General features: G+C 40.3%; 2 protein-coding genes across 3 annotated transcripts in view; one reads left to right on the top strand and one right to left on the bottom strand.

Annotated features, from left to right (window-relative positions):
- Positions 1-780: 780 nt before the first annotated feature.
- On the bottom strand, positions 781-20,181 carry DPH5 (diphthamide biosynthesis 5). Its single transcript, XM_084291484.1, has 7 exons — positions 19,927-20,181; positions 18,720-18,844; positions 15,545-15,653; positions 5,319-5,439; positions 3,176-3,215; positions 1,976-2,079; positions 781-1,029 (listed from the first exon to the last, which is right to left on the bottom strand). The coding sequence occupies exons 1-7, from the start codon at positions 20,059-20,061 to the stop codon at positions 806-808; spliced, it is 858 nt and encodes a 285-aa protein (XP_084147610.1). The 5' UTR covers positions 20,062-20,181; the 3' UTR covers positions 781-805.
- Positions 20,182-20,266: 85 nt separating this feature from the next.
- LOC311211875 (putative oxidoreductase ZK1290.5) overlaps positions 20,267-27,002 on the top strand; it is a 44,536-nt gene continuing 37,800 nt past the window's right edge. For both annotated transcript variants that reach the window (XM_084290861.1, XM_084290860.1), the window contains exon 1: positions 20,267-20,364. In XM_084290861.1, coding sequence (XP_084146987.1) covers positions 20,277-20,364 — 88 coding nt within the window. In that variant the 5' untranslated portion in view covers positions 20,267-20,276. The remainder of the gene's footprint in view (positions 20,365-27,002) is intronic.

Below are 27,002 nucleotides of genomic sequence, written 5' to 3'. Positions count from 1 at the left end.
CTTTTCCCAGTATGTATGACTAGCTGAAATAGTAACCACCCATAGCTGATGCTAAAGAGGATTCTTGCGGTCTGTTTTCTGAGAACTGACATGAACTCAGCTGTGATTGTTGCAGTTTGAATCCAGCACTTCAGTGGCAGCATTAATGTATGGAGAAATCCAGATCTATTTCAATTTGCAGCATTCCAAAATAAATTCTGTGCAGCCTCTCCCCATTTCACCAGCTGTCCTGAAGGTGAGTTCTTGTTTTCTTCGTTTAGACAGAAAGAACATTCTCATCTGTATTCATTCTTCCACGTGTAAAGATGAATACAGACCACATAGGGTTAAGCTTGCTATCATTTCTATTGATGAGAAAACTGCTGAGTTTCTAGATATTTAGGTTTTGCTTTTCAACTATCTAAAATGCATTTGCATGCACTGTTGTAATAGACTTGATTAATTGTTTTTACAGAGAAGTGATGCCACGTAGACATCTGTTGTAGCTCTTCAGTTTTGTACTTGCACCCCTTGTCCCTGTGATCAACTTAAGATGGATGGAGATGTTGATGAACTGAACTAGACAAAGTAAAGCATTCTTAAGGTTTTAGAGGCTTCTGAAGATGTCTTGACTTGATAAAAACTGATACTAGCAGGTGTATCTTGCAGTTTGTAGTCTGAAGCTAAAGCAGGTCCACGTTCGTACAGTGTTATCTTCTGTAGCTAAGTACAATCTAAATGCATTTAATCTAAGCTTTACATATTCAGAAAAATAACCATACGCTGTCAGGAAAGTAGAGATCAAATAAAAAAATGCTATTTTTATTTAAGCGTTCCTTTGAAATGCATCGTTTTCAAACGTGGAACTATCTACAGAAAAAAGCTTAAGCATTTCTAATTCCAGAGGGTGCATAGTGCCTGTAACAATCATGGAATGTAGTGGACCGCCTAATTCCACTGTGGACATCTGATGTAGCGTGCCTGAAGCAATCTTCTGATCTTCAGCACCCACACGTGCAAGTCCAACACAAATTGTGTTTTCAGTAATTTCTGTAAGAAAGAATATGTAAGAAATGATTCTCAAAACTTTTTCAGAGACCAAGTTCAAACTGTCTCATAAAAAGGTTAATTTACTGAGTGATAGCCAGATTATAGAGGAAAAAGTACTTGGAATGCTCAAATCTTGTCCCTGCTCTTACGCCTCCATTTAATCATTGGAGTAGCCTAAAATTAAGCCTGTTTTTCAAAGAAAATACAAAGCTGTACCCTAGAGCTGCTCATAAGCAAAAGCGGGAAGGCAGTAGCAGTAAATACAATTAATTCAGGAATTTTATTAACTTAGAGGAAACTGCTGCTTCTGATTAATTCTACATAATGGATAAATGAAAGGATTGTTTCCTTTTCATCTTAAAAATGTTTCAGAAATAAACTTTTAAAAGTAGAGACAAAAAAATAGGAATTCATCTGACACAAGGGAGTTATCTTCATAGCTGCTATGATTTCAGCTCTGGTCTTGATAAACATCTTCCATAAACTCTTGACTAGTGTTAAGAACTCAAAGTCAAAACCACAGTCCTGCATCTTTGGGGTAACTAGATTCATACTGGTATTCATGTACAGTGTAGTGTGACCAATTTAAATAGAACATAGCTGAATTTTTTGAGTCTTGACTGATCTAAAATGCCTGGAATCAGCCTCCTGCAACTAGAATTGATCAAAGAGCTCACAGTTAAAGATATGCAGAAACAGTGCAGTGCTACCAACCTGAGGCTTTGACTAAATCTCCAGGAGCCACTGGTGCATGTTCATCCATGCTCAGTGAACTACACTGTGTCTAAGCTCTGCCAAATTCATCTAATGATTAGGATTAAGAGCCCAATTCCACTACAGATGATGAGAATGCTAAGGCAATGAGGAAGGAAGTAGATTCAGGGACTCATCACTAAGTGTGAACTGAGAAGAGAAGTAGCAGATAAAAACACTGCAGTAACAGTACCTGGTTCTTCTCCTTGGAGTCTCCTGTTTTGAATAATGGTGAGAAGTTGTTCTGCAGCTTGGTTCACGCTCATGTAGCGCGGCGGCTCATAAACCTTCCTTCCTCTGCCAGGACAGAAAAGTAGAGTAATTTAACATATAAACAATTCCATTATGGTTTACAGCATTCTTACAGTTTATTTCAAATGAAATCTGTGAACTAGCAAATTGAACTTAAACAGGCCAGGCTGTCAGGCTGGCCCTTCTAGACAAGAATGGAAATTTTAAGGAAGACAGAGCAGAAGTCTCTCTTGTGCTCTCACCACACCTGTGAAACTGCAGGTCCTCCAGCTGGCAGATTGTTTGAATCCTAAAAGCAAATTCAGCTGTTGGAAGCAATATGCAGGTTTTGCAATTGCTCCTGAAAGATGCATTAGGCTTAAACTCAAGGGCAAACTACTGTTTTCCTGTCAAATGCCCTGTAGACAGATTATTACAGACTAGCAATATATTCTTAAATGAAATGCTTCTTTCTTTGCCAACTGTGGGTTCAATCAAACAGATTTTATTTTGAAATTCCAAAATAAACAAACCTCAATGATACTGTGAGATTTCACAAATGTTAATTTAGACCAGAGTTACAGCATGTGCATAAAGTAACTATTTATATTCCCCATTGTCAAAACATACAGATTGCACAGAGATGATGAAGGTTTGATGAGTGTTTTTTGGATATAGTTAAATGCACATAAAAGCATTTTCTGTATTTTGCTTGTTTAACTGTTAAAGAACAGTGGTACATATTCAGTACTTCACACTGCTTCCAGACAACGTAAGGAAGAATGAATTCAGAACACTGTTTATGCTATTAACCTATTTCAGGATGGAACAGAACAGCAGTTAAAAAAAAAAAAAAAAAAACCACCTGACCCGTCAAGGAGAAAGCTCACCACATTCTGACCTAATGCTTCTCAGAGGAACTAAGATTATGCCCTGCTGCAGATTCATTCAGTTACTGTAAGTAAAGCCAGGTCCTGTTGTAATGAACAGAAAAAAAAAATCTACTCCTTATAAGAAACAAAAGACCATGGCCACTGAGAAGCACAACAGAATACAGGCAAGTTCAGTACTAAACTTTAGGTAAAGAAACCTTTATTCTTATACAAAAAATACTTGGTAAATACACCATATGTTTCTATATATTTTCAAAATTGTGACTTACTTCATTAGATTCTCCACAGACTGCTCCTTCACTTTAATATCTGCAGAAAAAAAAAAAACAGTAACATACAGTACAGATTCCCTACAAACTTCCCAGTTAGCTTTCTGTGTAGGTAAAGCTTAGTTTAATTAGAAAATTCTGTAAACTTTATAGCAACAGTTTAGCTTTTACAGGAAAATGGAATATGGCTTACATTGTTTTATATGTTAACTATAAAGAAAGCAATGTGATTTCATGCGTGTGATTTTACCTAAAGATAGTGCAAGTTTCACAAATTTCAAAGTAGCTGAGATGAATAAAAACTACTAAATTACTAAGTATAAAAATGGCAGGCCTATTTGCTAAATAAACCAAATTTAACTAAATGCTAGCATGCTTAAGCACACCAAGGTATTGGGACTAAATTCTTGGGAATTAATTCTTAAATTATGAATACAGTGTGATCGCAGAAGGTAAACCCGTACAGCTGATGGGCAGTGATTACATCACTCCCATGCAGGAACCTACTTTCGTTAGCACTTCCGTCCTGTCCCAATCAAAATTTAGACAATCTTCTCTTATGGGAAAAAGGGGGGAGGGGACAGGCAGGGAAGGAGGGCAGGTAAGACTGAACATCTGCAATTTTGTGAAACTCCAGTTGCCCACCATCTCTCCAAGAGACCATCAAATGTTATCTGTATTCAAATCCCTGAAAAATATCAGTGAAAACTGGATACATTTTCAAAGTATTGCTTAAGTTCATGATCAGCCCATAAACCAAGGTAACTCTGAAGAGTGTGGTTTAAAATGCAAATCTCCAAGATTATTAGTGCATAGTTTACCAAATTGCTTTTCTGTCAATGAGGTTGCTTTGAAATCAGAAGTGTATCAGCACTGATCTTCTTATATCATTATTTGCTTACCTGGTAATCTAATCTAGCTGGATAAGCAATCAATACACAGACCAGAACAACCAAATTGTATTAAGGGACTGATTAGCTTAGGAATTAGCAGTTTTCAGCTGTGAGCTACAATGAGAGGTGGGTACTATGATTGTCCCTGAAGCATGAGATTCGATTTTACTATTTCCAAATTTTTTCTCTCTTACTACTGCATAAAGAAATGAAACATAAAAAGGAAGTACATACATGTAGAATTAATTATATACAAAAATCTAAAGAATACTTAGTTTTAATGTATTACAGTTGGAATAATCCTTGTTTCAAACACTTTGGAAGTCATCCTTCTTTAAAAACAATTAACAGAATTCTGGTATATAGCCAACTTTGAAAACAAACAACTTTCAAGGCATTGGAAAGTTTGATGTGCAGTGATGCTTACACATTTAAATTGTTTCCTGCTCAGGATTCCTCCAGTTACCTCAGAATTTGTTTTTACGTAAAATATGAATGTACTTAGTACTGAGAGTTCCCACCTGTGTCTGAAAGATGATACAGAAAAGTATGTGTATATATACAAATATATAAGCTCCATATATTTTACACACTGGCAATTCCATGATCTTTAAGGCTTTGCCTAGACTAATAAAGTTACTCAGAAAATGGCTTTCAGCCTAGGATTGTTGGGTGGGATAAAGATCAGACAGCACCATGGGGGAGCCTGAGGACAGCGCTCAGCTAGGAGCTGTACTGTATCAGACCCAGGGTCAGCAAGAATTTTTACAATACTGAAGCTTCTCACTTGACAATCACCCTTTGCCAAAATACCACCTGATGAGATAATTAGGGAATGGAGTATCACCCCACCTCCCTGAAAGTCAAATGTGTTGAGCTCTAACTTAATTAAGTCAATAAAAGACAGCTGCTAGCCACTGCAATCGGACCTGGATCCTGAGCTAGATCTAGCTTAACATCACATTGATCTTTATAGCAACCAGAGGCCTCCTGCTCCTGCGACTTCTACAAAGGTATAATTTCTTACAGATTTTCTAAAGAGGAATTAAGAAATTCATGGGCGGCGTAGCATGAACAGTGGCTGAACTGATTCTAAGTACACATACACTGGAGTTCCAATTTTGGTATATTTTTAAAGATCTCTGTTATCTAACCTCTGTTTAATCCCAGACTTCATCTCATGCCTTTCACTATTGTATCTGGCCCCTGGCGATGATGATAGCTAAGGTACCAGGACAGCTGCTGCTTACCAAGTAAGCACAGTGTGTGCATCCCATTCTGCCTGTTCTTCTTGATCTTGTCAAAAAAGCTTTCTGGCTTCCATGTATCTGTCCAGAAAACTATAGAAACCGTCTCTCCAAAATTGTACAACTGTAAAAACAAAAAACATCCAATGACACACATCCACAGTCAATTCCAAAAATGCTATTAGTAGTACAGCACACAAGAAAAACTATAAAAACAACAAATTGGCAACACTGTGAAGTCCTGAGCATAGTGAAGAAGTTTAATAGTTTTCGGAGTACTCCTATGAGACACGTGTTTGGTCTCTCATAAATAAAACAAAACATTGCATTAAATAAACAAAATCTCTCACTCTACCTCTTGATTAGTTCTACTGCATTCCTTTTCACTCCCTCCTTTCTAAGAAAATCTGTAATTAGTGAACTGTTTTTTCTTCTTTGTAACATAGGCGTGTTGCTCTTTTACTCTCCAAGCAGTTAAGTGTGTTAAAGACCGATTAATAAGCTACCCGTAACATTTTTACCTATCTTGGCATTTCCCTTTCCGATGTACGATAACTTTCAATCTACCTTCTATTCTTTGTTACTTAATTCTGAAGGCGACTTTGTCTTAAAGGCAAAAGTTTTAAGATTAGCACCAAAACTCTTATTTATTATTTCTTATTTTGGTTAAGGTTGGCAACTTCTGGTAAAGCTGTAATACTTACAATGTTTTCCTAAGCTTTGATTCTACTGACATGGTAGGATTTATATTACAACAGCACTTTCCTGCAGACAGAAGCTGTGCCATGCAAAAGCAGTTAAGAGTCTAAAGAGATAGCTGAGATGAAGATCTGAAGACAGAGACAGATTGCACCTAAAGCAGAGAGGTGCAAAACTGTTTATGTGCACGTAGGGTGAGAACACGGCCAGCAGATTCTGTGTAAACGTGCTCACTGCCTTTACTCATCCCTAACCTTGGTGAAGGCATTTGAAGCAATGCCCTTGCCAGTCATTTCCAGTGATGCAAAACTGAAAATTAGATGTAACCTAAAGCAGAATTTGGCTTGAAAGTTTTTGTAACCAACTTGAAAACGGGCAAAAGCATGCGTCAATTTTGGTCAATTCAGCTCTGGAATGGGGCCAACCAAGATGGATTTTGCAGCTTGCCAATGTTCTGTCTGCTCAAGCCTACCAGAGAAACCATCAGCATACAGACTGCCCTCCCCACTTTCTGTTTAAACCCAGAAGGCACAGCAGCTTTTTCCAGCCCACTACGGGAGGCACCATGTACACTGTTAGCAGAAAAGAGGACCCTACATATAAGCAGCTCTGGCAGCTTTGTGCCATCTGGGGATTCCCCTATACATACTTAATCTATTGTGGCATTAGGTTGTGGTTTTAACTCCCCTACTCTATCTAGCAAAGCAGAATTTGAATCAAAGCAGAAAGTTGTTTGCTTCCAAGAGACTAAGAGCTCAAATTTTAACTATTCATGCTGGTATGTACAGCCTTTATTCAAAGATTCCTGGAAGATTACTAAAAACATTTACATTTCCTCTTTTAAATATTTCATTCTAGCACAGGAACGAGAACACACAGTGCATATTTCACAACCTAAAGGTTCTTCCAGTAAACTAAATATAGGTTGAACTAAATGTATTGTTCCTAATGTACCTTTTGAACTATTTCAAGGTTGTATTCTATAGGAAGAAAATAAGGGAGAAAAAAAAAAAAAAAACAAGCTATGTTTTGTCTATGTGGCTAAAGCTCTCTCTATTCTGTACCAAATGTGAAGCAAAACTATTGGAAAAAGGAGTTTCTCCTCTTCGCTGTTAGAGGACCTGGGAAGCTAGAACAGCTAAACTTAAAGTTTTAAAAACGTAAAAAGCTTAAAACTAAAACTTAAAGGCTGAAAGCGAACCTTAAATCTCACTGGGGAGGTAGCAGTACACCTTCAGCCATCAACAACTGCTGAAATGTGCAGTACCAGCCTAGCAAGCCAGCTTGCTGCCTGCCATCTGAAAGCCCCTGCAGTCATTTTCCAGAAAGCAGCAGCCCTCCTTCAGCACAGAAAGCAGCCTCAATTAATCCCTTTGGCATTTTGATGCCCTGAAGGAGAGAATCTTCCACCTCTGCCTTTCTGCAAAAAACAAGGATGTGCAGAAATGGATAAATGACAAGTGTCTTATTGGGAATCAGATCTTTCAAACTACTCTGCCAGATATTAAAAACAAGTTGGATGTAAACTTTTATGCCCTAGAACATTTGTTCCGATTGTTATTTTTCTTAGATATTCTTTTCCACCGATCATTACAAGGACTCTCCATCATCTTTATCGACAAAAAGCAAATTATCCTTTCTGTATAAGCATTACCACTGTCAGATTCACTGAATGTCCTCGTTCAACGCATTTTGCATTAAAACCGAAGTCTGTCAAAGAAATATTGGAACACTTTTGTTCAAAATGGCTCATCTGTTCAGTAGAAACAACTTCAGAGTATCTTCACGTATTCGTAGTTTCAAAAATCTGTACAGCCTCTCAGCACCTGGACAGCACTGAGGTAGCTCCTACAGACACGGGATGGAATGGGGCGTATTTCATTAACCTCATAGAAGTGACTTTGCAACTTATACCCTTGTATGAAATAAGCTTTTAGATAATAGATTTTCTAGCACTAATTCTATTCATATTTCTTAACTTTAAAGAGGAGAAAATACTACTTTGGAAACTTTCTGGTATACAATCTATGAATGCTGTGGAATTGAGGCAACAAATGGATGCTTCTGTTGTGTTTGACCACTTGTAACCAATCACCATACAAGCAGTTACATAGACACACGAATTTCTTTCTCATTTACCAATTGATTTCTGCAGACATGTAAAACTTAGGCAGATGGAGGTACTGTTCTTCCATTACAGCAAGCCTGCATGACTTTAAAGAAGCAACACGTAATTGTATCAGAACAAACTTTCAACTTTCTACCCATGTACCTATCAGAGTCAGTCAGTTCCCAATACAGCTTCTTGTGCTGCGTGCTAATTCTTACCTCTGGAAATCTAGCACAAAGTCTTGGACTTCAAAGAAAAGCCTTGCTGCAGAGAGAGCATTAATAGCCAAAATGCCGCTGTCACCCTAAGGACTCAGCAGTCACAGATCTCAGCCGGGGACGCAGCAGGTGACTGGGCACCAGAGCCAGAGCCCACTGGCAGTAAAAATGGACCCTTTCCACAAACCATGGAAGATTCAGAATAGGGGCCCAAACTTCCAGGTTGCAGGTTTGTCACTGGCAAACAAGTGTGGCACACATTTGTCAGCCCACGTGCATTATCACACAGCCAAGGATTGTTATCACGCTTCGAGATTGTTCAACATGACAACAAACAACAGCCCTGTGTTGTATTTTCTGTGAAACACTCGTGTTGCGTGGTTGCTGGCACAGCTTTAAAGATGGGCAACAGCAAATGAAGTTTCACAGCAGTCTTCTGCGTGCTGCACTCGACATCAAACAGCTGGGGTTTCGGAGTGGGCAGCATTTGTTCTGTACGTGCTGAAACATTTCCAGCAGCGCATTTGCAGAAACCATCAGATTTGTTACAGTGCCCACATTCTGCTCAAGCACACAAGTGCCAGAATTTCTCAGGGGCTCAGTGAACTGGCTGGACAGGCACTTGGTGCTCTCAGCTTGGAAACTGATGTGTTTTTACCTTCTCCCTAATGCTCAAAATCTTCACAGAAGAATTTCAAAAGCTCATTTTGAAAGACCTGTCTTTGGAAATAGCCCTCCCCCTGCTCAAGCAGTAATTGGCTTAAGCAAAGCTTTGTGTGCTTAACTTTTGCAGGCTCTGTCTGCTGAGTTTTCTGCCTCTCACTAAACACTGAAGAAAGCTGTTCAATTCACATTTGCATCAGCTCAGAATAAGCTAGAACTTTCTCTTTTGCTTACACACACAATACGAAAGAACATCAGACAACTTTTGGTACTGAAGTGCCCGTCTGCTTTCCATTAGTATTTCTAACCCTTCTATTAACAATATTTCTTCTTTAATTTGTTTGTATAAGCAGAATTGATTGCAAACTGTGATTTGTTTCACAGAATAAACTGGAAGAAAAAGTGCTGCACCATGATCTCGGCTTGGACAGTCTGCCTGCAACTAGAATTTCAATGAAACTAACGAGCAACTTCAGTAATGACCAATCTGAGTGACATCAGCAACTTGAAGCTGTCCAGATCGACAGACCTCACTAAAAATACTGGTGTCAATAACCACCACAAAAATACAGAGCATGAAAAGAAGAAACAAGCTGAGACTAAATAGGAAAATTAAAAAAGGAAGATTCCCCCATCGCCTCTAAAAGCAAGCAGGAGAGACAATGCAAGATGATATTAAAGGGCAGTAGGACAACAGCTGCAGAGAAACCACGAAGTAAACATTTCAAAATGCAGACATTTATTTTTGTAGAATCTCTCCCAGAATTACTGCTGTATCAGCTGCAATGATAAAGCAATTCTTCACTTGACAGCCTACCTCCTCTCCTAAAACTTCAGAACAGCTTCACAAGTGGAAACATGACAGGGGAGGAAGGTAAAAGGGAGTCTTGTCAGTACATTTTTCAGCATAAATGTAACCCACACGAATCCCACAAACCCCATAGGACTGTGAGGATACTCAGACGTTACGCTGCAGATAGTTTTCACAGGACAGGACTGCTCTGCAAATGAACATACCACACAGCCTGATCACGTCCTGCTGACACGTCCAGAGACTATTCCCCAGTGGGATCTGGAGACTGTATAGCATCTCGCATCATCCCAGGTGGCTTTTTGATAAAACCCATTGAATTTACACTGCAAATCTAAGGCACGTTTTGTTCACCCTTGTCATCAGAGTTTTGATGGGATGCCAGGTAACATTCATCCTCAAAAATGGAACCTAACAAGTCAGACTTTTTCCCTTTATCCTCCCCAGGCAGTCAACAACCCTCCTTACTATCCATACACAGCATATTAAAAGGTTCTTACTGTGCTATGTATCGTATGCTGTTGCCAGAGAACAGCCTAGGAAGGACAATCAGCAACAAAGAGGTAGCAGGAATCAGACAAGCTTCATTTTTGTTTGCTATTGGTCCTATTAAACAACCACAGGCCTAGGCCTGGCTGTTTGTGCCATCTTATTTAGTGCTGTGGACTTTTAACAACTTTGAATCCATCCCAGGAGAAGGCTCACGTGAAGAGGAATGTTTTTTACAGTTAACACACAGAGCTGCAGCTCCTTGTGCTACCCACAGGCTGTCCCAGGAACCTCCAGTCCCCTCAGTACGTGGCAGCAAGGGGACTGCGAAGAGAAAGATGTTTGGCTGGTGGAAGCCCACTCCACATGACTGCAGTCTTCAGAAGGCAGCTGAGAGTAACCACATAAAAGCAGATAAAGGCAAGAACATGTTTTTCCTCTTAGCTGTCTCCTAGATCAGTGCCTAAGCAATAGCTGCTCTACAAGAAGAACAAAATTCAACTATCAAAAGCCTTCAAAACTTCCAGCAAACCGAACAGGACAGCATCTTCCCTCCAAGGTAACATCCCTTTATCTTTGGTAAGCTTGTTAGACTCTTCCCAGCGATATCAAACCTTCCCACCCTACTCACTGGTATTACTCATCCGAGACAAAGACAACCAAATGGAGACAAAAGTCTGTTGGGAGTAAATGGGTGTTTCTGGGCTGTATTTTCTGGTGACAACTGGCACAAAGCTGCACAGCAAAAACGAGTAATAAGCTCGTGTAACTAACACTGATTTACCATTTAGTTGGTTTGAGAAGCAAATGCCAACTTGTAAAAGGCTCAGAGGCAGGTAGTCAGAGACAAGAACTAGTGGTAGAAAACAGTTTATTTTAACTGTCAGTGAATAAAAAAAAAACATTTGCATAGAGCCCCTCCTATTAGAGCAAGGAGTATTTTTGAAAGGTTAAGAGGCACAGAGAGGGTGGAGGTGGTACTCTGGTTCCGCTCCCGCAACTACTACGGGTTTTCTATTTGACTATGACCACGGCAAGTTATGACAGTATCCTTCAGCCTCCCCATCTACAAGTAATACTCCTCTACTTGACACAGAAAGGTTACTCACCTATTTAGCGGAGACTCAAAGACAACATAGCAAGCACTGCTTTTGTGTTTAAATGAACAGCTAGCAGCAAAAAGGCAAAACTACTTTGCAGCTGTAATTGTGTTGCAAGGACTAAGTGGACTGCAAACAAAAAAAATAATCATGAAGATGAGTCACTGAAAGAGACAAGGGGACATGCAGATGTTTGTTCCGAAGCTATTCAGGTGGAAAGTGGGTATGGCTCAAAAGAAAGGCAGGTCTTTGCTATGACATGTTTTTAACTAACTATCCCACCAAAATATAAAATAAATGCTTACAAAACTAGCAGCACCACTCTCCCAGCAATGAGTGGCTCTTCCTCTGGAGCTACACCTCTTTATTAAAACGAAGAAATGAATGGAACCAATTGAAAAGATGATAACTGAAAACCTAGAAAATACAATGGTGCTCTTTCTACAAATGAAAGAGGTGTAACTCCCTCCTTCCACAAAGACCTTAGATTAGAGGTGTAAAAATAAACTATTGTTTATTGCTAAGGTTAAACTAAGAACACATCACTTAAGGTTCTTGAGGCAGTCCAGATCATTCACTGTACTTTGATAACACGGACAAGATAATAATCTGCTTTCCAGTCAGGCAGAGATTTGGGGCAGTACAAGGGCTATATGCCATTTCAGCTAACTAGCAGGATTAACTAATTAGTATGTTTGCTGAAGCTAGAACCTGCTCACCATATTCTATTCTAGCTATTTTCAAACATATCTCTTGGAAAATCCTTTCTTCCTTCTTCTGTCTTTTCTTTTCCTGTACTTTTCTTCTAACTCCTTACCTTAGTCTTTTGTCTCATCCCCATGGCTTGCTTCCAGCTTTGCACCTTAGTGGTTTTTTTTTTGTTTGTTTGTTTGTTTTTTAATAGTAGCACCGTTTTTTCAAGCCATTTCAAGCTGCATCATCCCTTTACATGCATCCCAGTTCAGAATGATGCATCTTCCTCCTGTGCTTGACCATCCATCTGCCCCCTCAAACACACGCCTATCAGGACGGGGTCAGGATGAATTCTGTCCTGAGAGCTCCGTTCTGCCCATTCTAGTCAGTGACCCTCTCAAACTCATCCAGATGTCACACAGATTAGGAAGGAAGGAAAAAGGCATAAATTAGAATTTTGCTCTTGTTTTGTTTTTTGAATGTATCTGTCTCTTTATTCTAGGGCTAAAAGCCTTAGCAGCCAGCACTTACTCTAAAAACTGAGTGTGGGTATAGATAAAGCCATGGGAGTCAGGTTAGACTCTTCCCTTTGTTCTCAACTTGCAATGCTGAATCCCCATCAGATAGGGCTGAGGCAGCATCAAGATGACCACTGGGCAGCTGAGCAGCGGTAAATCAGAGGTAAGCCTGTTACCAAAAATACTAAGTGTTAAAAGTTACAGAACGGGGGTGCAGCCGTTGACAAGGACAGCTGACATGCCCCATTAGCTACCACCTAGTAGAAGCCCTCTGAGAATTTCAGCCTTCCCTTGAAGACTCCTGTCCCACCTCTCTGACTCCCCCAGTGCGTAGTCAACTGCGTGACTCCTTCCTCTGGCGTTCATTCTCCACTCTAACAGGAGTCGTAGTGACCAATGTACTCGCATGTCAAATTCCAGGCAAGAGAGGTGAACCTCCACAGAACATGCTAAGAGGCGTTCACAGAGGCACTTTTCCTTGTGTCTTTCCCCACTTCACCTTCTGTTTCCTATTTGCTCAGTTACTTAAATTACTGAGTCTCACTTACTTATAAGAATAAAATCCTAGCCTGTACAGCCTTCAGAACAGCTCCACTACTTGTTAGTTACATGGGCAAGGCAGGTTGTTGTTATTTTATTTTATTTTTTTAGAAAAAATTCATTCACCCTTCACAAGTTGACAAGAAACATATTTATGCTCTTTGTGGAAAAACACCACTAATGCTCTGAACTTATCTAAAATTCGTAGATAACGTTTACATACACGCAGAGATTGCTGCACAATACTTCGGATATACAGAATCACAAAGCTTACTTTAGTTAAGTTACTTCAGTAATTATTGTACAGGAAAACTGCACAACTGCCAGAATGTTGTTGGCTACACAGAAACATCACTGGTGACAAGCGACACGCTCCTTTGTGAACACACTGGGCTGTAGCTGCATTTTACCAAGGCCTAATCAGCAGTTACAGCTCACTATGCACATGGCTTTCAGAACAGCGTATAAAGGTGTTTCCTGTTTTTCTCTAGTAAGAAAGAAAGAGGTTTTGTATCACAATCAGATTAAAACAAGAAAAAAAGCCAAGCCTTTTCTGTGGTGAAGCAAAAGAGGAATCCCTGTTATACTTGACAGCAACATTGCAAGTTGAAACACGCTAACTCCAAAAGTAAATTGATGGCAGGAGATCACCATGAACATAAAGCAGTAAAGACTGTTGAAAGAAATTATAAACTTCCACCACAACTCAAATTAAACCACCAGCTGTTTTTTGTATGTTTTTTTGTTGTTTTTTTTTGTAAGATACCCCTCACTTGCTGCTTATGCCTTTGAGGTACAATGAAGAGTTAAATGTATAGCTGCTTATAGGCCTGTCCGGTAACACAATATGATCACTATTTCCTAAAATGCCTTTTACAACAACGGGAATGTTGACTTATGAGAAGGCAGTCCCTCCCAAGCCAGAACGGAAAAGGAGACTATTGCCAGAGTGAATAACATCACATTTCCTCCGTGCTCTGTTCCTTTCAGTATGGGATAAGGAAATAGTAAGCTAATCTCCAAAACTCTGTATACGTGAAAAAACATACGACTGTAATATGTTCCCACTTAGTTTTCTTCTCTTTTTTTTTTTTTTTTTTCTCCAATTAACCTAGAAGCTTTAGTCTTCATTCCTACGCCTAACTGGAGTTACGGAGGAAGCAAAACCTAGTCATCTGTACTTTTGGGGAGTATGAGCCTTGCATCTTCTTTCCCAATGAGCTAAAAAACAAGAGTAGAAAGGCAGTGGGTAGCAAAAGCTACCTGTCAACAGTTCAACTGCAGAAGCAAACTTTGCACCACTGTGAAGCCAAAAGGGGAAAGAGTGAGCCCCAGCCTTAGCTCTTGTGTTATCTGCCCCAGTAAGCGCAGTCATGCGATAGCTGCCATCTGTCTGCTACATACGTAGATTTTAGACATCAAGGAACCTATTTCCTTCCTAAAAGATAATGTTGCCAGTCTTATAGCAATAGGCAGGTGTCACTTAGAAAGTGCCCACAGGAAGAATTACAAAGAATGTGATGATCCTATCCTGCATTGCCTTTAATATGGGCATGATCTCAGAATATGTGTCACTGCAGCGTCGCTGAGCTGTCAGATCAGACAGGGTTCTCACATTTCTAAACCATTCAGAGGTGATCGCAGATATAACACCCAGTTTATTGCAATAGGTTTTCTGCTGTTGGGCAGCACCGAAATATGGCTAGTGAAGTTTGCCAGTGTAAATCCGAAGGCATCAGTTTACTGAAACAAAAAACGGTGTTCGTTCTGTTCGGCTAGGAAGGAATGCTTCCTCCTGCAATGATGAAAACTCATTCAAATGCTCAACTGTTCCCTGTAGCACACCTATATTCCTGTGCTTTCTTATAGTCTTGGTAAAGTGGGACCTTTGTTTAAAGTAGGAAGCGAAGGCTGGTCAACCTGGGAGAGAAGGAATGCATCATATACAACATTTTGGAGTTAGTTACAATCCCAGTTGGGCACATAGGTTTGTGCATACATTCCTTTTACTACAAGACCAGCATGCTCCACAATGGGTTTAACAACCTAATTTAAGAATAAACTTATCAGGTGACCATCAGTAATGCACGGAAGCCAACACGAGCAAAGCTTTATCTGTAAAATAACTTAAATACCAAAGCTTTCTGAGGCAGAGGGAAGTTAGAGAACAGAGAAGAACAAAAGTACTACACATGGGCTCATCAAAAGGGACTTCTGGTGGCATGAAGCATGCTGAAAAGGAAGCATTAACAAATTCTGCCAACAGAACTGTACAATTGCTACAGATCTTCAAGCTTTGGATTGCAACACGCACTGCTTACAGCAATAGAGGAGCTCACTAATTCTATGTTTAGCACTTGCGGGATACCATATATCCAAAAATGTTACCTGTAGACCACAGCATCCTACTGCATTCATGATTGAGGCATTGTGAATGACCCTGTACGGAATCCCCAAGTTTACTGCACGTAGTACTAAATCACTGTGCGTCGTGGCCCTGTGGTAAGAAGGGAAAGGGATTAAAGATTGAAAAGATACAGTGACCAAGTCTTGCTATCGTTACAGTTTGCTTTGAAAGTAAAATTAAACCCTTTACAAATAGGGAAATGCGTAGGTGCCAAAAGGGCAACAACAACTTGACTAATTGCTACAGGAAAGTAAAATCCCCAATAAGGTTTCCACACGCTGCCTTCCCCAGCTGAAAATACCAAAAGCCTCAGTGTGCTACCATTCTTTCTGGCATCATCAGAACTCTAACACTAGCACAATTGTTCCTTTTTAAAGCAGCTTTGGCAACTACGTGAAAAGGAAAGTTCCATTTGTCCTTTGTCTTCTGCAGGTGCCTGCTGGACATCTGTTGAGCTGTGAAATTCAGCTCTGTTTGGCATAGGCTTCAGCAAAACGCCTCACTGCACAAGCAGACCTTCTCTCATCGAGGAAATGCTAGGAAAGCAACTCTCGAACAAGAACTTGGAACAGAATGAGGTAAACTAACTGCGTTCAGTACCTGGAAAAAACACCCTTACACTAAATGTACTTTTATGAACATTTAAGCCAAATGACTCAAACTAACAATGCCTAGGCTTGAGTGCTCAAGTTTATTCTGAAGTAACCCAGAAAAATCAAGTTAAGTTTAGAACTGAGCTAAATTTGGCTCTTAGGTGCATAATGCTCAAAAAAAAACACTTTACAGTGACTGGAGCAAGAATCACTGGGCTCACAAATAACAAGATTAGGACTAAAGTCTTTCTAAGATGGTAAGTAAACATAGATCCAGCTAATCTGATTTTTGAACTGTGACAATTTTTAAGTGTTTTGCTTGCCCACGTGTTTACGTACCTGCTCAGCACTCCATTTTCCATGTGAAATAGGAAAACGCACCTACCCCTGCCTAAATTTAAACAATGACTTTAGCCATCTCATCCCAAAGATGTACCACATGTTTCTGGCCATTCCAAAGAAAGAATTTGCATATGCTGATTGGAATAATTAAATAGGAAAACTGCTTTCACCCTGGCCTGGTTCGGTTGCTCTAACAGAATTTCCCCCTTTATCAGTGTGATAATTTCCACGCTTCATGTCTGACCAGCACCAATGGCAGATCAGGTGCTTCAGACAGGAACACAAATGTGGCAGCAGCTGTTAAGTCTGTGGAATGAGTCATTACAAAAAAAAAAAAGAAAAAAAAAAGAATCAATTTCACTGAAGGAAAAATGAATAGAGGAATCTGAATTTAGGAAATCAAATGAGCAAGGGATCAGCTGGCTTTATTCACTGAAATGTGCTCCCACCAGATTTTTCTCCCAGTAGATCTGTCCGTAATGACTGTGGCTGAGAGCAGAAGTGCCCTCACGAGCCCTCAGCTATACGTGCAGAAGCTGGATGGATTCAGCCCTCTGCGCCCAAGGCTATACCGGTGTGTTTGCTGTCACTGATACTGAGTTTAAGACTTTTTGTGGGTACTAATAATACAGATATTAGCACAGGCTAGATGAAGGCGGGCTTTCCAATACAATACTAAAGTTGTCAGACTCCTGCTAGCACGTCCATGGTTTTATCTATGTCTGCAGAGGAAACACTTGCAGTGAGCACCAGTGAGAACTTTAAAATGGACACAATTTGTTTCATCACCTTCACCATTAACCACTTACACCTGAGGGTTCCTAAGACTGCCAAGTGCTCTTCTTGCTGGCAAGCATACTTGAAACTCTAAGATCAGCTGCAGTCACACAGCTTCTGACCAACTCTCATGGGGCTTCTCTTAGGATAGAAACATTCAGTATTCCTTCCAAGAAACCTCTGAAAGCCCTAAATCCTCAGGGCTCTACATAGGCAGAGGAGCAGTTCTAACTGCAATACAAAGAACTAAGAACACAAACATTTAGACAGTAGCAACTCATTCTAAAAAAGGGTAGTTTTCTACGGTGATGGAGTATGTTATAGCTGATCAGAACTGCAATATTTCATTGCTGAAATGACTGATAATTGAGGCAGATGGAGATGCTGCTTACAAGTAGCAATTATAATTAAATAGATGTAGAGGATTTATGTTGTGCACTTACATCAGTCCCTTGATCACAGCATAAGGATACAGGTAATGTGGCTCTACACTCTACATGAATCCCAATGTTAATGTTAATATGCACTAAAAGTATAATTAATATTTCTGAAATACAGCATCATCTGTCCCTAAGAACTAGTTTAATACAATATTCTCTTGCTAATTCCCTTCAACCTGTATTTACATAAATTATCTACTTTTGACAGGTGTGCACTGCTCTTCTTTTTCATAAACTATTTTTTCACTGATAAATAGGGTGCTCGGTGATTTGATTTTTTCTTGTGCCCCATAGCACTGTGAAAACAAATAAATCTTGAATCACCAGCTGGAGACTAAAAGCTCTTCTATGTGGCTTGACATTACAGATTGATGATGCCTGACTGATAAGACAGAAGGGAGATCCTTCTGGTAATAGAAAAAGACTGTACCTTTCAGTAGGAATTAGAAGTGGAAACAAAAGGCTTAATAAACCAAACTGAGAAGACATTTTTAATGACTTAACTGATTTTAAAGACTAGCATATATCAAAGCCTAAGTGCTGTACAATCAAGTCAGTATTTGTTCTAAAACAGCTAAGAATTAAAGCTGCAATTTATAAATGCTAATCACAAGTAAAAGAACGTTTTCTCAAAACATTGCACATTTCTTTACTATGTGATATTCCAGAATCTTTTCTGTTAGCAGATAAAACCTGGAGCAAAATATTTTCTATAAAAGCTAGCATGAAGATTGTGACTGCTGAAGGAAACATCTATATATCCCAAGGGGGATCTATATATCCCAGATATATATTCCTGGGTGAGGAAACTCCAAAGCAAGACAGAAGTGTGGACAACTGCGTGTATATTTTGTATGCAATAAAAATATACAGACATAAAAAGTGCTTCTGGTCTGAAAATCAGCTTCTTCATGAAGAGTTAGAGCTATGGATGATAGCCCCTTCCTTTTGAAAGAAGAAAGTGATCAAGCTTGAGCAATAATTAAAATTTTGCTTCATCTTACCCAAAGGGATCACCAACAACAAGAAAAGCGACATCGCTAACATCGGCGTCTTTTAAAATGCTGTCTGCTTCCTGTTCCACCATTTCTCGGTCAGCCAAAATCAGTTCTTTTCCATAAAACTTTTCCTAGAAGTTGAAATTAATAAGAAACACCAAAATAAGACAAGTGGGAGTGTTTTCATCTCTCTTAGTATGCTTACTTGGAAACACGGACAATGGGCACTGGAAGGAGAACTTGACTACCACCCCCAGCTGTCTGACCCACGTCTTTAGAGAGCCCTGCCTCCCCTCACAAGAACGCATGGGCTTCCCATTAGGCAGCTCATGCGCTGACAAGAATTACTTTCAAACATATTATTTCCAATACTGACTTGGCTCCTAAAGTAGCTCACTCACACCCACACACTGCAGCTACCCAGGTGGACTCTAGGCACAGTAATTCAACCAGCCATCCCATTTTAAGGCATCCCCTCTCCCGAGTCAAAGCCGAACTGCTCAGGATACTTATAACACTGACATAAAACCAGACACAAATATGACACTAGCTACACTATAGCCTAGCTGTATAGCTTTTATTTTTCTTTTGTACATTGCAACTAACCACATCTAAGGAATAACTTCACATTAATCCTTCATTTTCAGTCCTCTGTAAGAAATAATTTACCTCATATATGGGTAAATTTGTGTTTGATTCCATCCTTTGTTTTTCTTCAGCAGCTCGCTACTCATTGGGACTCTGTATGTTTTAAATGCCTTTATTTCCAGAATCAACCTCACATGTGTAATAAAGCTTCATAGGATCAGAATATGAAAAGGATCACAGATCATTCAGGTTGGAAAAGAGCTCCTGGATCATCTAGTCCAGCCTTCAACCTAGTACTTAATGCTAGAAACATGTTGTCTGACTATCCTGAACATATGTCTCCGTAAGTTTCACCACTCATTTCACATGCTCTTTACATTATTCGATTTATTATTATTATTATTATTTTTAATTTTTATTGCCAGGGCACAGACCAGAAAGGATGCTTTTATTCTGAACAGTACTGAGCAAATTTGGGCAGCATGGTTTAGTGGGTGATACTGGTGACAGGGGGATGGCTGGACATGATGATTTAGGGGGTGCTTTCCAACCTTTATGGTTCTGTTAGGATGTCTGTGGATTTTATGTCCCGTCCCGTCCCCCCGCGCCCCCCGCGCCCACCTACCAGCGCCTCGCGGCCGGCGGGCAGCACCGAGGTGTACGCCTCCAGGTACACCCTGCCGCACCGCCGCACCGCCTCCAGGCCCTTCACCGTGATGTCCTCGGCGTCCCCCAGGCCCAGCCCGATGAGGTACAGCATGGCGGGGGACTCGGGCACGCCCGGCAGCGCCGCCGGCCGCGGGGAGGGAAAGGGCCGCGAGCCGGGCCCCTCCGCCCCCGTCACCGCCCGCCCGCCCTGCGCGGCCTCCCCGCCGCGGCCCCGAGGCCCACCTGCCTCCCGCCACCGCGCTGCGCGGCGCTGGGCGGCCGCGGAGGCTTCTGGGAGTTGTAGTCCGCGGGCCGCCGGCGCCCGACATGGCGGCGGCGGCCGGGGGGGGCGAGGGGCCCGGCGGCCCCGCGGTGCCGCTGCGCAGCGGCCGCAGCATCCCCGTGCTGGGCCTCGGTGAGTCCTGGCGGCGGGGGCGGCACCGGGGCAGAGCCAGCGAGCTGCCAGGCCGGGGCGTTTATGTTTTCTGTCTGCAGCACCGGAGCTACTCGGTCACACAAGCGTCAGGCTAAGCCATAAGGCAAAGCGAGCCGGGCGCTTCTCGTCTGTCCCAGCGCTGCGCACTGACTGCGGGGCAATTGCTGGGGATTTTCACTGGTGTAAAGCAGGGCGAAATCGGAGCTTAGGATTTTAGAGCACGTTAAGCCCTTTAAGTTGATAGGAGTTGGCTTTTCATTTTAATAGGGTTAGGTTTTCATCCAGCAACGCTAAACAAATAGCGAGGGTTAGCAGTGCTCATCCAAAACAATTGGAACAGACTTCAAAAGTCCTAGCAACTCAGCATCAGCAAGAAAAGGAGTTAAAAGTCTACAAAATGTTGCTGACAGTTTTTACCACATGCGCTTATATGGATTGCATGTGTTCATAAACACGTGGCCTGCACGTACCCAGTGCAGGGACCCGTTGGCTCAGTCCCTCCTGAGCGTACTCCGTGCAGCCGCCCCTACACAGTGAGCAAAGGGGCCTGTGCTGCTCGGAAGGACAGGTTTTCTTCATTCATTGAGTTCTTTTCACTAACCTGTGTCATTTTTTGACAGTTTATTTGACTTAAAGATTTTTTACAAATACAAGAAAAGTTTAAGCGGTCTTTTTAAAGAACGGAGTCAGTCTTACAGCCATCGTTTCAGTGTGTGCTGAACTGTATCTCAGGTTATGTACAGGGTCATCATTTTTCTACTGGAGATTGTGACCATTACTTAGGTGATCGGGAGAAGAAGCAGACTGGACAGCAAACAGGCAGGAAGACTCCTTTGTACTCACTACGAAATCACATTCTTGCTGTCCTTTAGTTGTATTAATAAGTACTGAGTAGTTCGTTATCAGCCTGAACTCAAATGCAGTAAAATGGATAACAACATAGAATATAAAGAAAATTAAGTTTGAAAATTTCTGGCCCAATAAATTCTGTCAGTTGTAGCTTTCAAGGAGCTTCCCTTGACATGCAGTGTTGTCACAAAGAGCAGGATTCGGTTCTTTGGTCTCCCTTTTCTGTTCTTGTCTTGATAGAGTAACATTTGACATGTTGCTTATGTATTCTGCAGCTTTTTGAGGACATTATAATGGGTAGGTACTAATCAGGTAATTTTAAGAAATCCATGATAGGCACTGCAAAAACATTGCAGATTAAAAACAAACAAAAAAACTAAACTCAAGACTCACCACACTTGCATTTGTGGCCAAGCTACAAGTACCAAGATCTGCAGCCTGACACAATGGGATCTTTATGGTAGCTCTTCCCACTTACTACACTTTTACAACTTAATGGCAGAATTTTGTTAGAACCTCACTACAATTAACTAATGTTTGTGGCTCAGAAAAAATCACTAAGCAATAAACCAGAGAAGAACTTTCCTCAATGAGAAGGCGTTTTCTGCAGGATTTAAGAGTTGATCGTCTTACCCTTCTAAGCATACAGGCATAACTTATCTGTGGTAAGTCATCTTTGAGGTAACGAGCATGTCTGTTCCCTCTTGCTAGATAATCTCTCTACAAAGCTCTTAGGAAGATGAATATGATACATTAAGATAGTTGCAACTATCCAGTCATGTCAACCGTAATGTGGGCCAGAGAGATGTGCAAGTTACTTCCAAGCTGGTCAAACCCCGTTCACAGAGCAGCTGAGAGCTGCAGTGGGAAACATTTAACGTGTTGTCGGTCAGAGTGCTTTACTCAGGAGAGGGTGCAACAACTGTCTAGGATGGCATTCTATTAAAAATACAATAACTGCTTTTCCCCTTCAAGCTTCAGATGTTAAAAAGTGTTGTTTTTGTTTTCTTTTTTTAAGAATGGGTTTCTATGGCACAGCTGCTTTGGCTTAATTTGTATAGGAGAAGTGCGGTAAGTTTTTCATGGTTTGATGCAAAAAGGGGAGACAGGAACAAGGAAGTTGAGTGTTCTTTGGTTAGTTTACAGTCTCTAGTGAGAATGATGGATTTGTATACCACAGGTTATACAGTGTGCAAAATTTATGATCAGTCTGACAGGTTTACTTGGAGCAATGTGCCAAAATCCGTACATCCAAAATTCTGTATTTATTGACATGCGTATTCAGGTTCTGTGTTGTATCTGTATTGTGTCCAGAAGAAGACAAGTCTGCTAGCAATGGTAAAACAAGAAGTCTTTCCTCAGATACCTACCAATTATTTTAAGGCAGCCCATCTTAGTGCTAGAAATATGCTGTATAGCTGAAGTTTTATTTAACAAAGAGAAAGGATCTACATCTTTCTTGCTTATTGCATGATTTTAAAAACTGTTGATAACTTTATATTTCTTATGTTCCAATTACAACAGTTGTTTTAGACAGTATTATTCACATGCAGGGGGGTCAGACATGTCTACAGATAATGGTATTTTTCATTACAGAGGCTTCTTTCAAGTAGAAAGTAGAGTAGGTTTGTCTGAAAATAATTGTTGTTTTGGCGCTAATGCTTGATGTAAGTGTAAAAGTATGCCTAGGAGAGTACACTAGTTCATAAAGGCTTTAGATTGCTTTAGAAAATGGGTGTGTTTACTGTGCTAAAGGGATAACTGTAAGTTTTTTCTGTATTTGCAAGGTTTACCTTAAAAAACAAAACAAACAAACAAAACAGGGCAAATAACTGGTATAAAATGGCAGTTTTGAATTTGTTACAGTTACACTTTTGCTTGGGAGCTACATGTTTCCAACTATTGCATACTTTGCTGTGAGTCTTTACTGTAGCAGGGAATTGCATGTTCTTGTATTGTCTTGATTTAATTACAGGCTGCTTGGTCCTTATCTAAAGCAGCACTCTTGAAAACGGATCACTTGTCAAAGTTGTACGCAAAATATTGTCCTCTTTGGGCTTTGGAAAAATAATTCATACGGATTGTATTGTTCATGGTTACTACGGCTATGTAGGAAGCCTCCACTTCGAAAGTTGCCACTTCCTTCTTTTTTATTTTTCCTTTTTTTGAAGTTTGGTGGGTAAAAATGTTACCCTCTAATGTATTTGGATATAATTCAGTAGCATGAGGACTTTTCTTCCCGTAACTAAAATATTAGGAAACTTTTTCAAGGTTATGTGTGTGCTGCATAGTTGAGTTCAGCATGACATTGCTCCTTGTTGGAAAGCTTTGTGGCCTGAGGGAGACGTGACGATAAAGTTCCTTAGTGCTAAAAAGTATTTCCTTTGCCACTGTGCCTCTCCGAGTGCTTCAGTCTATTTTCCAACTAAAAATAAGCACACCAGTGCATTTTAAAACTTTGCGAATGGGGAAGCTCCGTACGTGACTTTAAAAAAAAAATAAAATTACATTCGTTTACTACAAAATTTCCCCAAAACCTCAGTTATAGCTATCTCTTAAGACTCGTTCTGGCTCTCTAGATTCCCTTCAGAAAAGTTTTTTTTTTTTTTTTTTTTTTTCTTTTCTTGAGGAGCTAGGATGTGGGGATAGCAATCATGAAATTCAGGGATTTGGCCAAATAGCATGTGATTTCCTGGCAAAATTTGTTGGTGATACCACAAATATACATAGAATGTTTTCTTGTAAAGTTTTGTTTTGTTTTGTTTTCTGTATAATTCTCAAGTTTCAGTATAATTAGTAACTTGATGAGATTTTAAAACAGAAGAAAAGTCATCGCATGATCCCCTCCTATCAAAGTATAAAATTAATGCCATGCTTGTATGAGGAGGGAGGTTTTCCCCATGGAGAAAAGCATAAACTCATTTTTCTCCTCAAAAAGCTATGTGTAATCTGAACCTTAATGCTGAGTAGAAGTATCTGGATATTTCCTTCCATTATGCGTTACTATAACATAGTTATCTGCCGCTTCATTATTAATCATAGAGTTGCTCATAGTCATTTTTAAACTTAACTGTGCTCAGAAAAAAAGACCCAGTCCTGCTGGGGCTGGAATCGAGTGAGATTTTACTTCTCAGTTCAATGGCAGCAGATTCAAGCCTTCACTTCTTGTTCTCAGCTGTTACTGCCTTTTTTTTTTTTTTCCTTCCCATGGCTCTTGTTTTTTCATGGCTTCAGTTCCTAAGGAAATTTATGGAACAGTGGTCTTGATACCAAGACCTATGGCACTCCCCCCTATTAATCTTACCCCGTAATAAGAATTGGCTGTTTATTTCTGCCCTTTGTTTTACGTCTCAACTTCTTTTTTTCTCCCCTAGTTCTGTCAGGAGTTTACTTCTCACCCATGGTTACCAAGTTTCCTTAATAGCCTCTTGTGATGAACAAAATGCCACAACTATAAATCTTTGTGCTTCGATTCATCCACCGTTTCGGGAGATCTGACCTTGCGAAGTTGTACTTGAGCTTTGAGGGCTGCCATATATTTAACTCCTCCCGTATGTACGAAACGTGGCCGTGGTCCATGTGGGTACATGCTTGGAGGCGGCGGGGTAAAATGTGCCTCCTCTCCTAACCTGACAAAACGTACTGACCTCCTGAAAAGACGAAACGCTGCACAAATGGGGTTCTGAAGGGTGTTAGTGAATGCACCTGAGGGAAAGTGCTGGGCAAGTTTCTGCTGATATCAGCGTACCTAGTACAGAATGGTACAGAAATAAATGTGCTTTTGGTTTGTTTGTTTGTTTTTCTGGAGGAAATTGCTGCTTTGTCTGCTCTTTGTATACCTACAAACATTTGAGACCAACTTTTTATATTTTTACGGGGGATTTTACCTTGAGCCTGATTGTAAAAAGGACAGTTTTCTTAATCTTCAATGCCATATTACCTCATCTGCTCCATTTTCCAGAAAAACTCCAAAACCCCTTTAGCATTGGAGTTATATAAGAATGTGAATTAAATAGAAAAAGATTTTAGAAAAATAGAAAAAGATTTAGATTTTTTTTTTTTCTAAATAAGCTCAATCTAGAGAAGAACACTTAATGTTCCTGATAAGGACTTCAGGACTGTACTTTTAAAGCACTCACATAAAATAGAACTGAAAGAAATTAAAAGTGTATAATAAAAATTCTGTGATCACTTTGTGGCAAATGTGGATCTTACAGTTACCCACAAGAAGCAGAAGAAATAGACGGCCTAAGTATTAGTTAAGTGCACTGTAGTGCCAATAATTACTGTAATAAAGGCAGTGCAGTTCAAGTGAACCTTAAAGATTCGTGAGAGTAATTGTAGCCACAGTCCCAAGGCTCATTTTTGGAGGAAAGACGTCATGAAGAAAGTGTAGGAAACTCTGTTGGTAACACTTTCAAATCATACAAGCTTAATGGCTCATTAGATGAATGAATTATTTGTAACCAGCCTGAAATGAGCGGAGGAGCAAGCTCCAGGGTATTTAACTTTTGTCTTTCACCATGTTTCTGTAATGTAGAAAAATGATACAGAACTTGATGAAAAAAAAAGCCTGACTTTTATCTTTCAGCCTTCGTAGCGCAGATTTTCGTTGCCGTACCTGTTTTCTTTGCCAGAGCTCCGTAGCACAGTCCTGGCAGCACTGAGTGGTGAGCTCAGGTGCTGCTGTAACCAACGCTGCAGTGGTGCCTCGTGCCTCCAAGTGGGGAGGAGGGAGGTGCTGGTTCCTAAACCTCCTTCAGTTCTTCCAATGGTTATGCAAAGTGCCTCCAGCACTGAGTGTGATACAAAATCCTCCTGACAGGGGGGAGAGAGGAGAGAAAGGGGAATGGTATCCTTGTGGCTTTACATCAGTTTCATAACGAAGCGCTGTTGCCTAGGCTTAACGCCTGAATGGGTGGACTTTGCATGCTGGTGCACGCTGGTCTGAGGGTGAATGTGCAGCGTGAGAGGAGGGGCTGCAAGAAGCATCGCTTAGTATCCAAGATTTGAGAAAATACATCTTAAATTCTTAGATGATGGGGATAAAAAGCACTTGATCAAAACTGTTCGGTATTGGATAGCTGCGTTGCTGCTGTCCTTTGAGCTCGTGAATGCCATTAGCCACCAGTGGGATGCTGCAAGGCTCGCACCTTCCAGTGCCATCATTTCTCTGTAGTCTGAGTAGGCACCATGGGCACTATGACAGTGTAACAAAGTAGCCATCAGCTTGAACATCATCTTCAATGAGGGTCTCACAATAATGAGTTATCATACATACATTTTCTTTTTGTCAAATCACTGTAAATTGCAACTCTGTTTTTTTTCTGTAGTATTATCTTTACAATATTTTTAATTGGTGTTGAATTATTGATCTAAGGTTAACTAAGCTTTTTAATGTTGCTATCCTTCTACTTAATTGTATGCTGATTATGGTTAGTTGTAAATGATACATATAATTTATTCTTCAGTCAAACTTTCACAGTGGCAATGATTGTGGTAATATGCTACTTAAATGCAAACTGCGGACTTAGTACTCGCATCTCTTTTTTCCTGTTGATCATGCTTTTTTGTATGTGTGTGAAAGTTGTTTGAAGACGGAAAATTGTGTCACAGGTCTGTCATTTGTTGTGAAGTGTTTCCAAATTTCTAATAGTGTGAATCGATTGATGTAATCTTTATCAGTCAGAGTAGTTTAGGAAGATGTATAAGAAAGAAGGAAAATAACACTAATAGTTGTATTGGGTCTCTTTATTTGCTGTATAGCA

The sequence above is a fragment of the Netta rufina genome (genome assembly GCF_964035555.1).
Source record: "Netta rufina genome assembly, chromosome: 8".
NCBI classification, from domain to species: domain Eukaryota; kingdom Metazoa; phylum Chordata; class Aves; order Anseriformes; family Anatidae; genus Netta; species Netta rufina.
This window is presented reverse-complemented; position numbering and strand designations above follow the sequence as displayed.